General features: G+C 33.8%; 3 protein-coding genes across 3 annotated transcripts; 1 reads left to right on the plus strand and 2 right to left on the minus strand.

Moving 5' to 3' along the window:
- Positions 1–3656: 3656 nt before the first annotated feature.
- LOC106391794 (FCS-Like Zinc finger 3-like) lies at positions 3657–4654 on the plus strand. The gene is made up of 2 exons (XM_013832500.3): positions 3657–4071; positions 4176–4654. The coding sequence occupies exons 1-2, from the start codon at positions 3962–3964 to the stop codon at positions 4348–4350; spliced, it is 285 nt and encodes a 94-aa protein (XP_013687954.2). The 5' UTR covers positions 3657–3961; the 3' UTR covers positions 4351–4654.
- Positions 4655–6739: 2085 nt separating this feature from the next.
- Positions 6740–7864, minus strand: LOC106370206 (cyclin-U4-1). Its single transcript, XM_013810260.3, has 2 exons — positions 7430–7864; positions 6740–7193 (listed from the first exon to the last, which is right to left on the minus strand). The coding sequence occupies exons 1-2, from the start codon at positions 7768–7770 to the stop codon at positions 6929–6931; spliced, it is 606 nt and encodes a 201-aa protein (XP_013665714.1). The 5' UTR covers positions 7771–7864; the 3' UTR covers positions 6740–6928.
- A 3189-nt stretch (positions 7865–11053) lies between these two features.
- LOC106370205 (probable WRKY transcription factor 12) lies at positions 11054–12955 on the minus strand. Its single transcript, XM_013810259.3, has 4 exons — positions 12630–12955; positions 12441–12529; positions 11973–12143; positions 11054–11482 (listed from the first exon to the last, which is right to left on the minus strand). Exons 1-4 carry the CDS (start codon positions 12861–12863, stop codon positions 11320–11322), a joined length of 657 nt encoding a protein of 218 aa, XP_013665713.2. The 5' UTR covers positions 12864–12955; the 3' UTR covers positions 11054–11319.
- Positions 12956–18097: the final 5142 nt, after the last annotated feature.

Genomic DNA, 18097 nt, shown 5'->3' on the forward strand with positions numbered 1-18097 from the left:
AAGGATCCGGATCCGAAAAGAACCGACACGAACCTAATCCGAAGATTGCTATGACAAATCAACGGCTACAACCAACGGTTCCAGCAGATCAAATCCTAACAGTAGAATCAAAACAAGACAGCTTAGCTGACACACGCGACCTTGATACCTTTAATAAACCGACACGTATCACAAATTACCTAGCTTAGCTGACACACGAGTGAGATTCACCACACGTGTCAAGGGCAGGTGGGTATGTAAAAGAAAAATAAACTACTAGGGAAAACGGGGTACAAGGGCAGCTACCGTGGGCCCTTGAGACAAGGACGTTTTGATTATTGGGCCTAATAGAGGTGATGGTGGATCCCATAAATAATACTAACAGTTCCTTTAAAAAGGGTTTTGTTTAGTCAGCTCCTCGTTTGATATTCCCAACTCTAGTGGGAGGTCCCATCTCCCGACTCGAAGGCGTATCGACACATGACAAGTTGTGTGGTCCTTTGCCACTTTCTTTTTTGGACCTTTATTATGATTGATCACAAAACAACTGATTATCTCTTTTGTTTGTATTAATACACTTTGGTTGTTTATATATTCGTTAATGGTTTATAAAGTTTATTATATTGGTTTGCCGTTCGTATCGTGAGTCATTGCTTACTCGGAAACGTTGAGTGCTTGACGTGATCTTTATAAAAAATAGTATATAAACTAAGCAAGTGATCTTTACCTACCATATATTGAATTTAAAAGTCAAATTCTACTGCTGTGTTATTTGGAATTTGATTTGGAAAGATTTTGTTATATGAATCAGAAGAAATATAAAACAAGTTACTCCCAAGTCGGAACTGATATTTTATGAAATTTAAATATGTGAAACGTATTGTTACGCAATTAACTACAATATAAACAGGAATGTGAATGTGAGTGTGGCGCTATCAAATGTATACTTATATTCAACGAAGGTCGGTCACGCTATTGCTCGGTTATTATAAAGAGTAAAGACAAGTATAAAGCCTATGCATGTCTTTCATATCTAAATTTAACGTACATGTTTCTAGAACTGCTTGACTTTTTATTTGAACTGAGATTGTGTCAAGTACAGATTTTCAGCCAAAAGATTCCGAACTTTTTTACCTGGAGCTCCAGCACGTGTACCAAGATGTATCGTCTCAAAAATTCATCAATATATTTATTCACTTATACTATATAGTAATAAAAGAACGTTACTGTCCAAGTGTCCACAGTATAACAAAGCAAAGCTTTAAACAAATGAGAGGCGATCTATAAATTTCCACCCATGGAATGAAACATTCACTACAAAAAAACACTTGGGTTGCATCACATAAATAGTATCAGAAAAATAAGTGATACTAGTTTGACTCGTTTATCAACAAATGATACAAAATATGTGTTTATAACATCAGTTATAATAAATGATGTTTTATTAATTTACTTAGCATCATTTTAGTGAAATTGATACAAATCTATATTGGTTTACATCATTTTTTAAAAAGTGATACAAAATTTAGATTTACATCATTTACGTAACTGATATACATATATATTTGTGTTAGTATTACTTATAGAAATGATACAAAGTTAACATCATTTAAGTAAAAGAAGCAAATATTGCATCAATAAACAAATGATATTAGCACAACTCAGTTAAAATAAATTTGTAGTTCGTGGTAATTATGTCAAAACCATTGAGGTCAGAATATTCAATGTTATTAACATAAAACTATATCATAACATATATATCAGTTCAGTGAAATGATGAAAAAATAGATATCTATAATAATTAATTTATATCGTTTTAACATTACTTATAATAACTAACGTTATTATTAATTAGCTTAACATCAGTTCAGTAAAATGATATAATAACTATTAATTTATATCATTTTAACAAAATAATAATGTTACATGAATTTATATCAATTATATAATTATATCATTTTTTATTAATATTACTTACTAAAATATGTTCAATTTATTATTATTATTTTTATTTTTCAGTGTTATTATTTTTGTTCAATAAGATTATATTTGTTTCCCTCTGTAATTTTTTTTTCTTTTCTCCTAAATTGATTTACTTAGATTTGAGAGTATTCAACAAACGAATCCCTGAAATTTCGTTCCCTCTTTCTCTCTAACCATGTTCTCCTATTTTCTTGATCCCCCTCTCTTCTTATTTTCTTGCTCTCTCTGTAATCTCGTAGAATTTGAGAAGATCATCTCCTCTCCTCTTTTTGTTTTTTTTTTGCTCTCTAAGCATGTAGAACTTGAGCAATGATGATCATAACTCTGTAAGTGTTATGGCTGTAGGGAACTGTGGCATTCGAGTCATTGGCGGAAGAATTTACAATCTTAGACACCACCATGTTGCTACCAGGTGAAAACATGAAAATCTCTATAATTATCCTCTCTGATTCCACTATCTCTTCTGTTTCTTATGTTTAAACTATTATGGATATGTTGATTTTGTTCAGGTTTGATTTTGGCATACTTATTGCATTGTTGACATAAGAAGTTGGAAGTCGTCCAAGTCCATGGAGAAAGACAAGCAGTGTTCATGGAGATATGAATAATGATTAGTTTTGCAATGTTTTTTTTTTTTTTTTTGTAAATGTAGTTTTGGAATGTTGTTTAGCAATTTTTTTTTGTCTATTTATGCTTTGTGAGTTTGTATGATGGATGAATTGTGTATTTTTTATATATACAATTGTAGTTAAGATTTGAATTTTCTATTTAATTAATTATTTCGTATGTGTTAATATATAATTTGTGGAAGTGAATAAATATTTTATAATTTTTTATTATTAATTTGTATCAGTTAAAAATCCGTATAAATTTATTATTTTAAATCGAAAATTTCAACTAATATACATTTAAATTTATTTAGAAAATATAATTAATTTTAGATTATTTATTAATAAATGACATAATTATTCAAATCACTTATTTAATTGATATCATAGTAACATCGATTATAAAAGTTGATGTAAATGTTAACATCATTTATTGCAATTGATATATATATTGACATCAATTTTATAGTTGATACAAATATTTAATAAATTTACATCAATTATTAATCAATTGATACAAATTATTTGCATCACCACTTTCAGAGTCATTTATATAAATGATGCAAAATTATTTTACATCACTTATAACTAATACAAATATTTAAAATAAATGATGTAAAATAGACTTTTTTTTGTAGTGATTGTCCAGGGGAGATGCATCCCAAGAGCTCAGAAACTGCACACGGAGAACAGTTTAAAACCACAAATATAGTAAAAAGATTTAGTAATATAAAAATATAAATTTTGGAAACTAGTATCATTTAATGTTTTTTTTGACCAAAACTATCATTTAATGTTAATTTTATATTTACGGAAAAGCCATCAATCATGCGTTACGCATGTTATTGTTATGGCCAACGAATCTCACAAACGCAAGACTTGTTTGATTCCTCTCGACCAACTAGATCCACCCAAATTATTGTAATGCAAAAAAATAAAATTCTACTAATTTTATATGTTCTCTATTGCTCTACGTTACACAAAAATAATGTATAGACTTTTGTGCCACGGAATAAAAATAAATAAAATATTTTTACTAGAAAATTCGTAAGTATAAATTAAATAGAAAATAAACATGTAACTGGCGCAGACAAAATAATAAAGACGATAATAACAAAATAAAAAGTAATGAATAATTACTGAACTTTTAACGTATAGATCTTTCGAGATTGGACTAAGGAAAGAAAGAACGGTGCAGATTTATTGTAAACCACAGTAACTACAGTGGTCTGCCCCACAGGTGATTAACTAAAAGTCAAAGCAGAGAAAGTCCGAGCTCCGCTTTATATATTCACACCAAATCAATCATCTTTCTCCTCCCCCTCCTCCTCCCTCTCCGAGCTGAATCTTGAATCGTAAAGCTTTCTTCTTTTAAAATATTAATATTAGCAATGGCGTCGCATTACAAAAGCTTCTTCGGCAGTGAAGAGCCACACTTTCTGGAATCTTGCTCTCTTTGCCGCAAACACATTGGTCTTAACTCCGACATCTTCATGTACAGGTACTTAATCCGATCATAATAAAATCAATTTCCTGGATCTGGATTTTGAAAAGTTACTGCCTTTATTGATGTATTGAGATCTTTTCTTGATTTTTTTTTTAAAGAGGAGACAAGGCGTTTTGTAGCAAAGAGTGTAGAGAAGAACAGATCGAGTCCGATGAAGCAAAGGAGAGAAGCTGGAGACTTTCCTCAAGATCTCTCCGTAAAAAATCTTCCGAAGCAGCTAAAGATTCCGCCGCCGGTAAAACCGTACGGACAGGAACTCTCGTGGTGGCGTAGTTGTCGTGTTTTTATTACATAAGAAGATCAAAAAGCAGATAGTTTTTCTTTTCTATATTAGCAATGTTTTGCTCTGTTTCTATCTTATCTTTGTTCCGATGCCGGAATCTGAGAAAGTGTAGATCTGGTTTTTATGTAAATGAATGTGGAGTTTGGGGAGATAGAGAGAGAGATGGGCTGTGTTGATAGTTTTTTTTTTGTTCTCTGTTGGGTTTAAATTTTGTTCGATGTTCCAAGTTCCGACAAGAAACAGATCGGTTGTAAATTCAATTTCTTTGTCTTATAATTTCACTCGGTTAATATTTTTGTAGTAATCCACAAAGAGAAAACAAATTCTGAATACAGATCCTTCGAGTGTTACATTTTCCGACATAACTAAGAGCTAGAGCTCCGGCGGTTCTTTAACATGACAGCTAAAATGGGCTTTTAAAAGGGGCCCATGTACGCATGCCACTTGACACTTTCCACCTTTTATGGAAGACCGAAGAAAGTTCATGATCAAAAATAATTGGGTCGTCAGGTACTTGTAATCTATACTCATGTGTAGTTTGAATTTTCTTTGGTAGTGTCCGGTAGTGTCTAGGCCTGGCGTTCGGGTCGAGGCCGGTTCCTTTTTGGATCCAGAGATCTTTAGGGTCTAAGACATTTAGATCCAATAAATACTTATAAATTTTTGATTCGCATTAGGGTTGGATCTTTGGTTCGAATCGATTCAGATCTATAATTAAAATACCTGTAAAATACTTGCCATTTTTTTATTTATATCGAGTCTGGGTTGAGTATTTATGATCTGAAAGGACCACAAAATACCCAAACTACGAAAAATTTAGTCAAAATAAGTTATATATATCTAAAATTTTACAAAATAATTTAAAGTAAACTATTAATAATTTAAATAAACATTTTAAAACTTTAAATTTTACATTTAAAACTTCATATTACTTCAAAATGCTACAAAAATAATAACAAAGATTGTTAATAAAATATATATTTCAGGATTATTAACAAAAATATATTTCAACTATATCATTAAATAAAATATAGAAAATAGAACAAATAAATCATATATTCGTGTTTTTAAGTAAAGTATTAATCGGTTTTTATCGGTCGGGTTCATTCGGATCGGTTTTTTTTTGGGTCTGGGTCTATGGTTTCAGTTCTTTCGGATAGAAATTTTTAGATCCAATAGTTATTTATAAATTTTCGGTTTTGGATTGGATCGGCTTTGAGTCGGGTTTTTAGGTCCATGTAAAATGTCCAGAGACCTACTAGTGTCAATGTAAAATGAAAAGATGTGTTGGAACATGATAAAGATGGGCCGAATCATAATTTCTGACCACTTAGAGCCCAGAGTATGAGCGCACGTAGGCTTCCCATTGTTTAGCCTAGTTCTTGCCATGAATTGAATCTATTACCATGTTAAAAAGAAACTTAGCTACGCTGTTAGAAGTTTGGATTAGCTTAAAGTTAATAGGCTTAAAGTTATATAGGTTAATATTAGTGGGCCAGGCCCATTACTATACACATTTAACTTGTCAAAGACTCAAAGTAGTGTGTAAACAAGAATCTGCTACTGGATTACTTAAAGTACAAGAAAGACAGAGTCTCATCACTTAATGGAAATTCGTCGTGTCTTAGTGGTTCTGATAGCCGCAACGACTTATGGCTACTGGTTATCATAAAACTAAGCCGGTTTATTACGCAGGAGCAACTATAATGAGATCAAAGAGTTGGATTTCTTATGGCATTTTCATCTTCTCATTACTCACAAAAGGACTCCCTTTCTACCTTGCCTTGACCTATGGATTTGCAATGGCTGCACTTTTTCATGATGTAGTATTAGGTGTGTTCTTCATTCCAAGAAAACAAGAATCTCTCCTCTTACAAGTACTACTACAACATCCACTTTCTAAAAATCAGTCTCAAATTCCATTTTTCTCTGTTTTTAACCTCTCTTTGATTTGTGTTCTTGAATTGTATGTATGAACTATGAAAATATTGGAGTAAAAACCTATAAACTTAAAACTTTGTGGTTTATTTTGTTAATATACATTATTTGTATAAACTCCTCACACAAGTCACAGTCACTTAAGCCTCTTTCAAATTGTCTATTGACCGTGGATTTCTTTTGTTCCCTCTATAGAACAAGAAAACAACAAATTTTCTTCACAAATCACAATCATTGTACCTCCTAGTTACTATTGTTACTAAAATAATAACCCATGTCTCTGATCTAGCATGGGCAACATCTAAACATCAGACAAAAACAAAACATAAATAATCATAACATAGATATTTTTGGTTATTTGAGTTTTAGAGTTACTAGTGACATTTAAACTTATGTTGCCAAGCCAGTCTGTAAAGATGAACTATATCACACATGTCCACATCTAAACATAAATGATATAATATATAGAGAGAAATGATCAAGAAATTTCTTAATCAGGATATGATTAAGACAAGATAAGAGTCCCTGCCGACTAATCTCTACATCATCTACAACTACACATTTCATTAAAAACAAGGGCCAGACTGATTAAGAACAGAGAACCAATTTTTTTTTGGAATCATGTGTGAATTAAACAGCGAGTTGCTGCTGCTGTTGTTTCTGATGAGAAGCTTCTTCGTCGTTGAAGGTAATGACAGATCTTGGTGGGACAACGACGAGTGAGAGGGGTTGAACAAGAGTCATTTCCTTTTGAAGATAAGAGAAGTAAGCGTGGAACGTGTTTGGCTTCACGTTTAAATCGAAACCTAACCCGAATAAGAAATCAAGCTCCAGAAGATTCATCTCTTTCGTGCTTATCCCTCCCACTTTGGCGTAATACGCATTGTTGTAGTACCTGTTTTTAATCACCAACGTTACATTTTAGTGAATAATTAACCAAACCAATTTAAAAATCGAATCTTTACGTTTCAGAGGAACAAACAGAGAGAAACAGAGCAGACAAAAACAGAGCATTTCAGAAACAGAGCATTTAAAGATCGTTAACTGAAATTTTAAGCTGCGATAGTGAATTCTGAACTTGACCCTCGATTCAGAGGTCTCGATTTCGATTAAAGAAACGTAGAAACTTACAGATCATCGAGGAATTTAGCGGAGACCATGACGCTGGTAATGAGGAGACGATGAACGTTGAAGGAGTTGATCGGAAGAGAAGGCTGTCTCTGAGTGAAACGGTCGAGATAAACGTAAGCCACGACGAAGCAAGAAGGACTGCAATTGGCGTATTTGAAAATCCTCTCGAGGTAGCTCTGGATCGTAATGGTCGGCCGGCTCAGCCCGTGGAACACGGAAACACTCTGCGACTGAGTCGTGACTCGCCGGGTCAGATCGTTGGACTCGGCAACTCGTTCTAGCAGTGAAGATAAGAAAGCTATTAGCTTTGGCATTACGCCTGGACTCTCAAGCTCAGCCATTTTCTATGTGTGTGTTTGGGATAGAGAGAGGAAGATAAAGTTACTTTCTTTGCTCTGCTCTGCTCTGTTGTTAATGGCGTGTGACGGTGTGATTAAGGTGGTCGTTATATTTGGTAGTTATTTTGTATTTTTGTATTTTTATTTTTATTTAATAAGTATTTTCTGCTTTTCTATTTGATTGTTTATATAAACAATTTTAAATTTTCAGGAACGTGACCCTTTTGAATTTGTTATGAATCATTAATTCTTGTTATATCACCGTCGGCGGTGGAACCGAAAAAAACAAAAATATTTCAAAATATACAAATAAGCAACTCCATTTGAATACGGAACATGAAAAGGAAAGTGGTGCTTTTTTATTTCATAAGTTGGATTAATGATTAGTATTGAATTTGAAAACTTAAGTTTTAACAAGAGGGAAACATAACTAATGCATTAAACACGATATATCAAATCTATTGTGTCTTTTGATAAGTACGCAATAACGAATGTTGATGTGATTTTGGGAAAATTATACGTTAAAAATGTGAGTTTATAAGGAAAATGTGTAATTATATGTGAATTTTAATTTCGGTTTTGTAATGGGGGAGATGGATCCCATACACATCATGTGGGAAGATTTATTTAAACTAGAAAGTCATGACGATAGTGATCCTACGAAGTGCATGTGTTTGCTAATAATGTGAATCAATTCACATCTGGTAAACATAACATTTAATCCTTTCTTTATAGCCCAATATATTTAAGATTGCTAGAGAAATATAGATATGAATAAACTATATATAGATCGATCTAAATCTAACATGCCAAGATGTACAGCTAATTTGGACGCGCTTAGGCAAAGTTCTTAGACAAAGCAGACCCAAAAGTTAAAGAGCAAGAACAATGAAAATAGATTTCACGTTAAAGAAAACGTTAAAATAAAATATTTGATATTTACAGGACGACATGTCAACTTGTGTAACTATCCCTTTCGAACGTTTCAAATTTAATCGAGTGATTTGGACTACTAGTTACATACAAACTGATGCATTTTTGTTAGTTCCTTAGTAGTTTATCTTCCAAATAACATTATAGTATAGTTCCTAGCTACATTCATGAACTACAAACTGAAGTAGGCACATGGTTTATGCGTATATTATTATGTGACCATTATTTTATGCTACTTGGTTTATCTTATAATGATGCGAGTACTGACCGTATAACTTGATTAGTACCTGAAGTGACAAGAGAAACGATTAATTAAAACATGACAGGTAGGTTAGATGTTAACTGATTGAGATTGGAGTGATGAAAGAGTAAAGCATGTCTCGTTAGAAAAACTAAGAATAAAGATTTCTTTTAATACATACGTTATATAATATGAATTGTAGAAATATAAATAATATTTGTATATAGTTTTTCCGTAGCATTTTGGGGATCAACAACAACTGCGTAACGTGTCTCTCGCTTCTCGTATCTTTTTCGTAGCCACTTTCCATGTGCTCCTCCATGTGACCTCCCCATCCATCAAAAACTCCTTTTACTAGTTCATATACTACTAATAGTATATATAAAGGTGAGAAGATATATGATTCATAATATTGCGTTTCAGAGAACATTAATTAGATATATTGATAGGTATAGTCTTGTCCATGCATAACGTTTCGAATTATATGAAGATCGGTGGACCACATTAGTCGGTAGCCGATACAAATTTCTGAATGCGTTTGTAAACTGTAAGTTTATTCTCAGTGAAACCAATCCATTTCTTTTTAGGTTGCATACAATATTGTTCTGTAAATATCGTGATGATTAATCATTCATAGAAAATAGTTAACCGGTGGTTGTGGTTAGAAGAAGGTGGAGACTAAAAGACCAAAACGCTTTAAAAAAAAATCTTGTTGGCTTGCCCAAGATTTATGAGAATCTATATTAAACCAATGTTTGGTGCCATGTCACGATCAAAGAAAAAAAAACTCATTTAAGCGTAGGACAATGTTAGTATGTTACTATGGCTCATCTCATTATTTCGTCGATTCACGCTTCACACTTTCACAGTCATCTTTTGAGGCGATAATGGACCTAACATGGACCCTTTAGTGAGCATCCCTCTGCCTTATCAAAAGCCCAGTTTCAAAGTAAATACTGTAAAACTGAGTCAAGAAAAAACCAAATATTTACCATGTATAATAATAACCTGAGATAAGACAAACAAGAAAACAAATCTAGACACATCAGATCATAATCTTTATTTTTGTCCCTCAAGGTTCCATGCATGATGCTTATGATGTTGCTATTGGTAGAGGGAATCAATACCATATAATGCATTTTGGCCAAAATCCAAAATAAAGTAAAACTCTTTAGGGGTACTCTCTCGATCTTAAAAAAAATTATTATTCCGTTAGGAAAATTATGTCATAATGAAATAAGATGTGTTAAAAAATTGTGCAATGAGAGGTGGACCAATAAATGTATAAAAAGTGACGGATGTGTCAGGGCACAAAAATAGGTGGCTTACTCAGTTTTTCACACTCCTCTTCTGTCAGGCCACATGAGTCACATGCCTGACTCAGTTTTAGTGAGTTCACCGGTTGCCATTATACATCTATAAATATACTCAAGTAATAATCTCTAACTTTATAGTAAATCAAGTTTTCTTTCTATAGCCTAGGCCTACTAATAGCCTTCTTTTCAACAAGTTTTAAATGAGTAGAGTGTATAAAAGAGAAATGTTTGCAATAATAGAATTTGGCTTGGTTCTCCATTACAACGGCCAAATTGCAGTTGCAATATCTTTCATGAACGAAGGTGATGATGACGATGATGTAGTATATGATTACGCTCCCGCTGCATGAGTCTTTTTCTGTTATCTATACTTATAACATCTTCATCATTAGGAAGACAGATGATTTCTTAACTAGCTAAATATAACCCTACTTAACATTATATGTGTATGTAATATATTGACCATGAGCTAGTTTGTAGCTACGTTGGCTTGAGTGTTGTTACTAGCTAATAAACTGATACACTCTTTTTATGTACTTTATGGCTCATTTAAATCTTCTACAATCTATACATTGGTAGTGTCATGATGAACCAAACTCAGAACTAATATCCAGCATCTCCAACCCTCTCCTATTTTTACCTCTATAATAACATTTAAAAAAAAAATCACTCCAATCCACCTTTGTTTCTACCTCTAAAATACAGATTGCTATTTTCACATCTATTTATAGAAGAAGAAATAACATTACTCTATATTTTGCTCTATATTTTGAGATTTCTATTTTAAAGAAATACATTGGAACAAAACACATCTCTATTATAGAATTCTTCTATTTTAGAAGTAAAAATAGGAGAATACATTGGAGTCTGGAGATGGTCTAAGAGTGTATATATGTATATCATAAAACGGAAAGTCAAGAATATAAAACATCTGATGATATATTCTTGAAACTCACACATGCAATTTGACCCAAATAATAAACACGTGCAACATATCACACATCTATATGCGCATATATATGTATATATATAAAATCTTCTATATATATTCAGGGAGAGAAATTAAAAGGAAGAGAGATAATCGTGGTCAGGAGAGGTGGAGTCATCAGAGGGAATGTGGTTGTGACGACCTTCGTAAGTAGTAATCACCATTCTACAATCTTCCGACAGTCGCTCCACTCTCTTCTTCACCCTACAGTTGTTGTGTGTGCATCTGTAATAACTCCTGTATATATATAATTTTTTTTCCATTTATTAGTACATAATAGTTAGATCCAGTAAACCATATGTGAAAAAAGAAAAAGAACTCAAGAAACAAACATGTGGAATTTAGTTGGAAAATGTGTAGACATTGCACAATAAAAGAGACAAAAACAGAAGATATTGTTTGCATTCTTAATGATGACAGCCCTCGAGGGACGTACGATACATACTAAAATTGCAACATACGTAAAAAAATAATCTAAATTTGTAGAAAATGTATACATTATGTATAAGCAGTCATGTCTAGTACTTGAGCTAGCGTTTGGCAACAGTCTAAATAGAGAATATTATGATACATTCTAAGCTTTTACGAAACAACAGTCATCAATCAATGGGATTATACGAGAATCATTATATATAACATATGGCATCAGAACTATTGGTATGTTAACTTAGACTAATAATAAGGTCCATTAAACAAACATAAAATGGTGGTGTACTTAATGAATTACCTCGGGTGAAGGCTGTTCTTGACGACTTTCTGACCGTATTTACGCCATTTGTATCCATCGGCGAGAACATCGACATCGCTTTTTGTCTGGAAACAGAATCTTGGCTCTCTTAGTTTCCTCCTTGTCTTAACTTTGCTCCTCATCTCTCCACTGCCACTACTTGATCTCCACCTGCAAATGCAACCACTCTATAATGTATCAGGAACGTTTATATCTTAGGTTTGATCTTATGTCAGAAGGCTTTAATTTGTACACAGTCTATCAACGTTAACATCCTATTGGATCTCAAATAATTTCAAGAGGATATATAGAACTATCTTAAGAAAGAAATCCAAAACACAGGAGAGAAAGAAAATCAATTTATTAAAGAAATTTATGGCAATTCAACTATCTTAATTAGCTATTAGTTTGTGGTAAAAGAAGGAGAAAGGAATGGATTCATCTTCAAACTTAAATCAGTTTAATTACCAAGAATTAGAATGGACATCATTGTTCATTCCACCTCCAATATTCTCGTGATCATCATTGACCACCTTTGATCCCAAGGGTCCTCCAACCTACAAAACCCATATTAAACACAATCAATACTTACAAACTATAAAAACAAGATAATCACATGCTATGCATAATACAAAGATAGATCATATATAGCTACACCTGAAGATTATTCGAAAACCCTAGAGGTGCATGAGTAGTATTAGTAGTAGAAGAAGAGTTGTGAATGGGGAAAGAAGGAGAGGGGAGGGAAGAGGAAGAAGAAGAAGAGAAGAAAGTTAAGACGTTGGTTTCTTCAAATGGAACGAGGAAGTTCATATTTTCTTGGATCGTCGCCGACGATGTCACTTGTTGTAGATCGTAGTTATTGACCACTGCTCTTCTTCCTCCTTCCATTTTATTAAATCTCAATCTCCCCTTTTGTTGACTAATATGTATCAATTTTTAAATAGTGTATCAAACTAATTTTGTCTATGCTTTTTATTAATAATTAGATATAAATATTACTTTGATGGTTTATCCTCTCTTGCTTTCATATAGAGTGGTAGGGTTTCGTGTGTACGTCCCCGCACGTGTCAAAAACCCTCTAAACGAATCATTTGAAGCATTCGTGTCATTTTTCTTTTTGAACTGAACCGTTCGTGTCTTTAGCAGTCAACTTCATGTGAAGTGTCTATAAGTTCTATAATCATATCGCGAACAAAACAAAAATTTATTCGGCTATATTTACTAGAACATATATATATTAATATCTGAATTTATATCTTGGATCTTTCCTGCACCGATTGTACAATAAGTTGATAATGATGTGTGAAATGTTATCTTAAATTCTTCAACTTAAATTGACAAATAATTAACGACTTTACTTTCACTTATTTACGCAATTAACTTGCATCATTAATTGAACCTAATGCCCATAATGAGGCCAAAAAAGGGTTTGGACTTTGGTCTGATTCTGAAGCAACCTAAGGAATCAAAATTCTAAGATATTAGCTGAAGTATATTTATCTTAATTTAATGGAGAAGTTTGGGACATTTTCATTTGACATGACAATAATGTGTGTGTGTGTGTGTGTGTGTGTGTGAGAGAGAGAGAGAGAGAGAGAGAGAGAGAGAGAGAGAGAGAGAGAGAGAGAGAGAGAGAGAGAGAGAGAGAGAGAGAGAGAGAGAGAGAGAGAGAGAGATAGAGAGAGAGATAGAGAGCGAGAGATCTAGAGAGAGAGAGAGCTCTCTCTCTCCTCTCTCTCTCTTCTCTCGTCTCTCTCTCTCTCTCTCTCTCTCTCTCTCTCTCTCTCTCTCTCTCTCTCTCTCTCTCAGAGAGAGAGATCCTTCATTCTTGCGGTGGAGGTACATCAAAGCTTCCTCCATCTCAAGATGTTTCCTAAAGCTGATGATGGAAACGACACCCAAAAAAGTTACCTCTTCCTGAATCATGTCAAATCCACATTCATAAACTTGTTTTTTTTTGGTTCAACATAAACTTGTTTATAAATTAATACCATTGATTTATCTTTCTTGACTTACTATGATGTCGCTCCTTTATCTTCAACAGAAGATCTTCTGTTGTTTTTAAAATGCATATACATTGTTCTAATCGTTAGATGTTAATTAATCGAGTTATAAAAAGTTAAAAACACTTTAATTGTTGAGCGGACAACAATCTTCTCTCATAATTATATAGTTTGACCCACTAGATTGAGTTGATTAAATAATTGATCCATTTAGCCAACCAAATGTTTCTAGTTTAATCATGTCTACCTATGTATCTTATAAGTCAAAATTTAAAACATATGGCATATATTAAACATACAAATGCTATACTTTTAAATAGTATCGTGAAGTTGATAACTACACACAACAATAACAAAAACACCACAGGAAAAGAGCAGGGCAACTTCCTCCACAATAGCAACACAAAGCAACAATGACTAATAAAAAGCATATAATATAACAGTTTTAACCTTCTTTATGACAATATCTTAGAACATGATTGAAGTGGATTAATCAAAATTTTATATTTACTTTACTGGTCCAATATACTCCGTAATTAACTAGTAACTTAATGAGGAACACTTTCTTAAATAGCCATTAGAATTTAGAATACCCATTGGTTTTATTCTTACCGACACCAAGATGGCCAAGTTAAGTTTCAAAAGCTAAGGAATACATTTATTTAAAACCTTCTTATGTTAAAATTATGTGTTTAGGTTCCAACAGCTAATTCATATATTAAAAAAGAAGCTAATTCATATATTAGTTTACCGCAAAAATGCGCATATCGTCTAGCCTTTTAGTTCTTTTCACAAAAGAAATTGCAACTTCTATATATAACAACACTTTCTCAATCTCATATGAAAATTGAAAACATAGTTATCGTATGTATATGCAAATAGAAATACTAGATAAGGAAGAATCAAAATACAAATGAAATGGAGAAACTAAAGATGAAAGACATCAATTAATTGTAGGTTGAGTAAAGAGACAAAGAGGGGAATATTAAAGCTTATATTATATGATAGGGGATATGAATTCCATGCAACAATGATTACACGTTTCAATCAAATCCGTGTAAGGAATTTTTCCAAATTTAATGATGGTGAGATTTCTTAAGGCATCTCTCTTTGTCTCTCTTGTAGGCGCCCACTTTGTCTCCCCCGGCATCCATTTTCAGTCTTTGTTTTTCTACTTCTTTGAAATTCAAATGGAGATGGAAAACTCATATCTTTCCCATGGGCCTTAGTTATGCTATAACCCAACAATATACTAATTAAGTGGTCATATACATTCACATGATCATCCACTCTGTCTATACAAGTTTGATCCCAATCCCCATTGTTATGATATGTTATTCCGATTTTTGTCTAAATTCTAAGTTAGATTGACCTAAAAAAAGTAAACATTCATTACCAGTTTTAGATACTCACATAATATCAAAATAATCTCCAACATGTGAAAAATGAAAGCTTTTTTTTGTTTGGTTTAGTTAGGGGATTGATTAAACATGTCATCTAGTAAGTAGGTTATGGATATTAAGGTCTCCAGAATGCAAAATCAAAGGTTTCTGTTTCTGAAATGGTCCCCTATGGGTTAATGATCAAAAAGACACTTCACGTCCACCTGTTTCCCAGCCCAGCCCAGCCCAGCCCAACCCAGTCCAGCCTAGCCCATAGATTACTACATTATATCTCATTTTTTTATTTCCCCCGAAATTAATTCGAAATATTTTTCTTCTTCATTTCTTCTGCTCGTTCTCTTCTGGTATCATCATCACTAATCGTTTACATATCTCTAAGTTGTTTGTTCTCTGTGCGCTTTGCTTGGTATAGGGATGATCTGCTATGGATGAGAGTAATGATTCACGTATTAGATGTTAGCTTTTGTTTTTGCGTGTAGTTTTGTAGAATTCTGATGTTTCTGTAGGATTTGAGATAGTGAGAGTAGATTGAGTTCACCGTATTGAAGATACACTGAATCTGTGAACAACAGCTAATAGATCAGCAGCTAGTATTTATCTGTAGATAGTGGAAGTAGATTGCTTTCACGTATTGAAGTGGCACTGAATCTGTGAACAACAGCTAAGAGATGAGCATACAGTATTCATCTCTTGAAGTTTGTTTGCTTTTTTTTTTGTAGCTGAGGGTGTGACTTGGATCAGCAGCTTGGTTAGGCCGTGGCCTTTCCTGTGTTTGTGCTCAGCGAAGAGATAGTTTACCTTTTGATCTAACACCCTCGGATCTGGATCCTTTTCGTCTGCAGAGATGATGACAACAACAAGATTATGTTTTCCTCGGTACCTCAGCCTCAGAATCCGGAAGGGAACTCGTATGCTGTATCCGCCGATCACCTTGCGCCTTTCTCCACGTACAGTAGATTCGTTGGTTTTACCAATGGCTTCTTCCTTTATTATGATGAACGTCTCTTTGATGGGCTGAAAGGTTTAGTGACTCCCAGCACAGGACAGTCCTTGACCTTACCAAGATTGAAGTGGAGGGTGAGGAGGAATGGAAGGAGAAGTCATCTTCTTGGATATGACCCCATTGCTAAAGAATTCAAGGTATTGTCAATGGCCTATCAGTGTGTAAAGAATGTTTGCATCTCTGTGGACTGCCACGTTCTGACATTAGGAACTAAAAGATTGTCATGGAGGAAGGTCCAATGTTGCATACCACATTGGCCTACTCCCAAGTCTATATGCATCGGTGGTGTTTTGTATTAGGGATAAATGTCCCACATCGGATATTGGAAGGAATCCTTAGTAATATATAAGATGGATGGGCCACTCCAATTATTACCAATTGGTTTTAGGTTGGAAGTCCATCTAGCTTAACATGGTATCAGAGCCTGATCCATGCAGTCCAATCTGATCCATTATCGATCCAGCCCAAATTCGAGGGGGCGTATTAGGGATAAATGTCTCACATTGGATATTGGAAGAGATCTTTAGTAATATATAAGATGGATGAGCCACTCCAATTATCATCAATTGGTTTTAGGTTGGAAGCTCATCTAGCTTAACATGGTATCAAAGCCCGATCCATGCAGTCCAATCCGTTCCATTATCGATCCAGCCCAAATTCGGCCCATCGATCCTTGCCCGAACATTCCGAGATTGACGCTCAAAGAGCCATCATCTCGAGGGGACGTATTAGGGATAAATGTCCCACATTGGATATTAGAAGAGATCTTTAGTAATATATAATTAGTAATATATAAGATGGATGGACCACTCCAGTTATCACCAATTGATTTTAGGTTGGAAGCCCAACTAGCTTAACATTTTGTACTACAAAACCGTATCAGGCACGGCTGACTCATATTCTATGGTCGTTTGTTTTGATTTGAGGACTGAGAAGTTCAGCTGCGTGAAGTTCTCCGGAATTTCCAGTAAAGCAAAGCCTGCATCACAAACTCTTGTCAACTACAATGGCAAATTAGGTTTGCTCATGTCGGAAGATTTTAGTTGTGTTTATGGAGGAAGTAAAAGTTTTGAGCTGTGGGTTCTACGAGACGCTGCGAAACATGAATGGTTCACGCATGTTTACGTGCTACCTCTTTTGTGGAAAGCTGTGGTTACAGATACCATGTGTTTTGATGGAATGGTTGGTACAAATGAGATCGTATACTGTCGGCGTGCAACCGAGACGTGCATTCCTATGTCATATACTACAATGTCGAGAGCAAGACGATCACAAAAGTTGGAGTCCAAGGAATTGAAGCCTTTCAGGGTAAAGAATGTGAAGCTTCTTTAAGCATTTCAAGTGATTTTCGTTTTGTGTGTTGCCTTTTCTCTAGCGTCTTGTTTTGGTTTGTATAGAGAAGAATATTGAGTTACATTCTTAGTATAAGTCAAAACTTGTTAAGAGATGATCAAGAAAGGTACAAAATAAAGAAGTTGAAAGAAGAGCTAAAGAAGCTTGATTCAAACGGAGATGTTTATTATAGTTATCTAGCTCTTGGTCCAAACTAGTATAAGTTATAGCCTTTGATACTTTTCTCTTCATGTCACTTGTGTGTTGGTGATGAGTTATACATTGATGTAAAGACTATAAGATGGATACCTTGATCTGAATACCATCCAAGTCCAACGCACAAGTGACAAGACTCATCTTTCATCACGTACACGGTGAAAC

Source organism: Brassica napus, chromosome C4 (genome assembly GCF_020379485.1).
Source record: "Brassica napus cultivar Da-Ae chromosome C4, Da-Ae, whole genome shotgun sequence".
In the NCBI taxonomy this organism is placed as follows: domain Eukaryota; kingdom Viridiplantae; phylum Streptophyta; class Magnoliopsida; order Brassicales; family Brassicaceae; genus Brassica; species Brassica napus.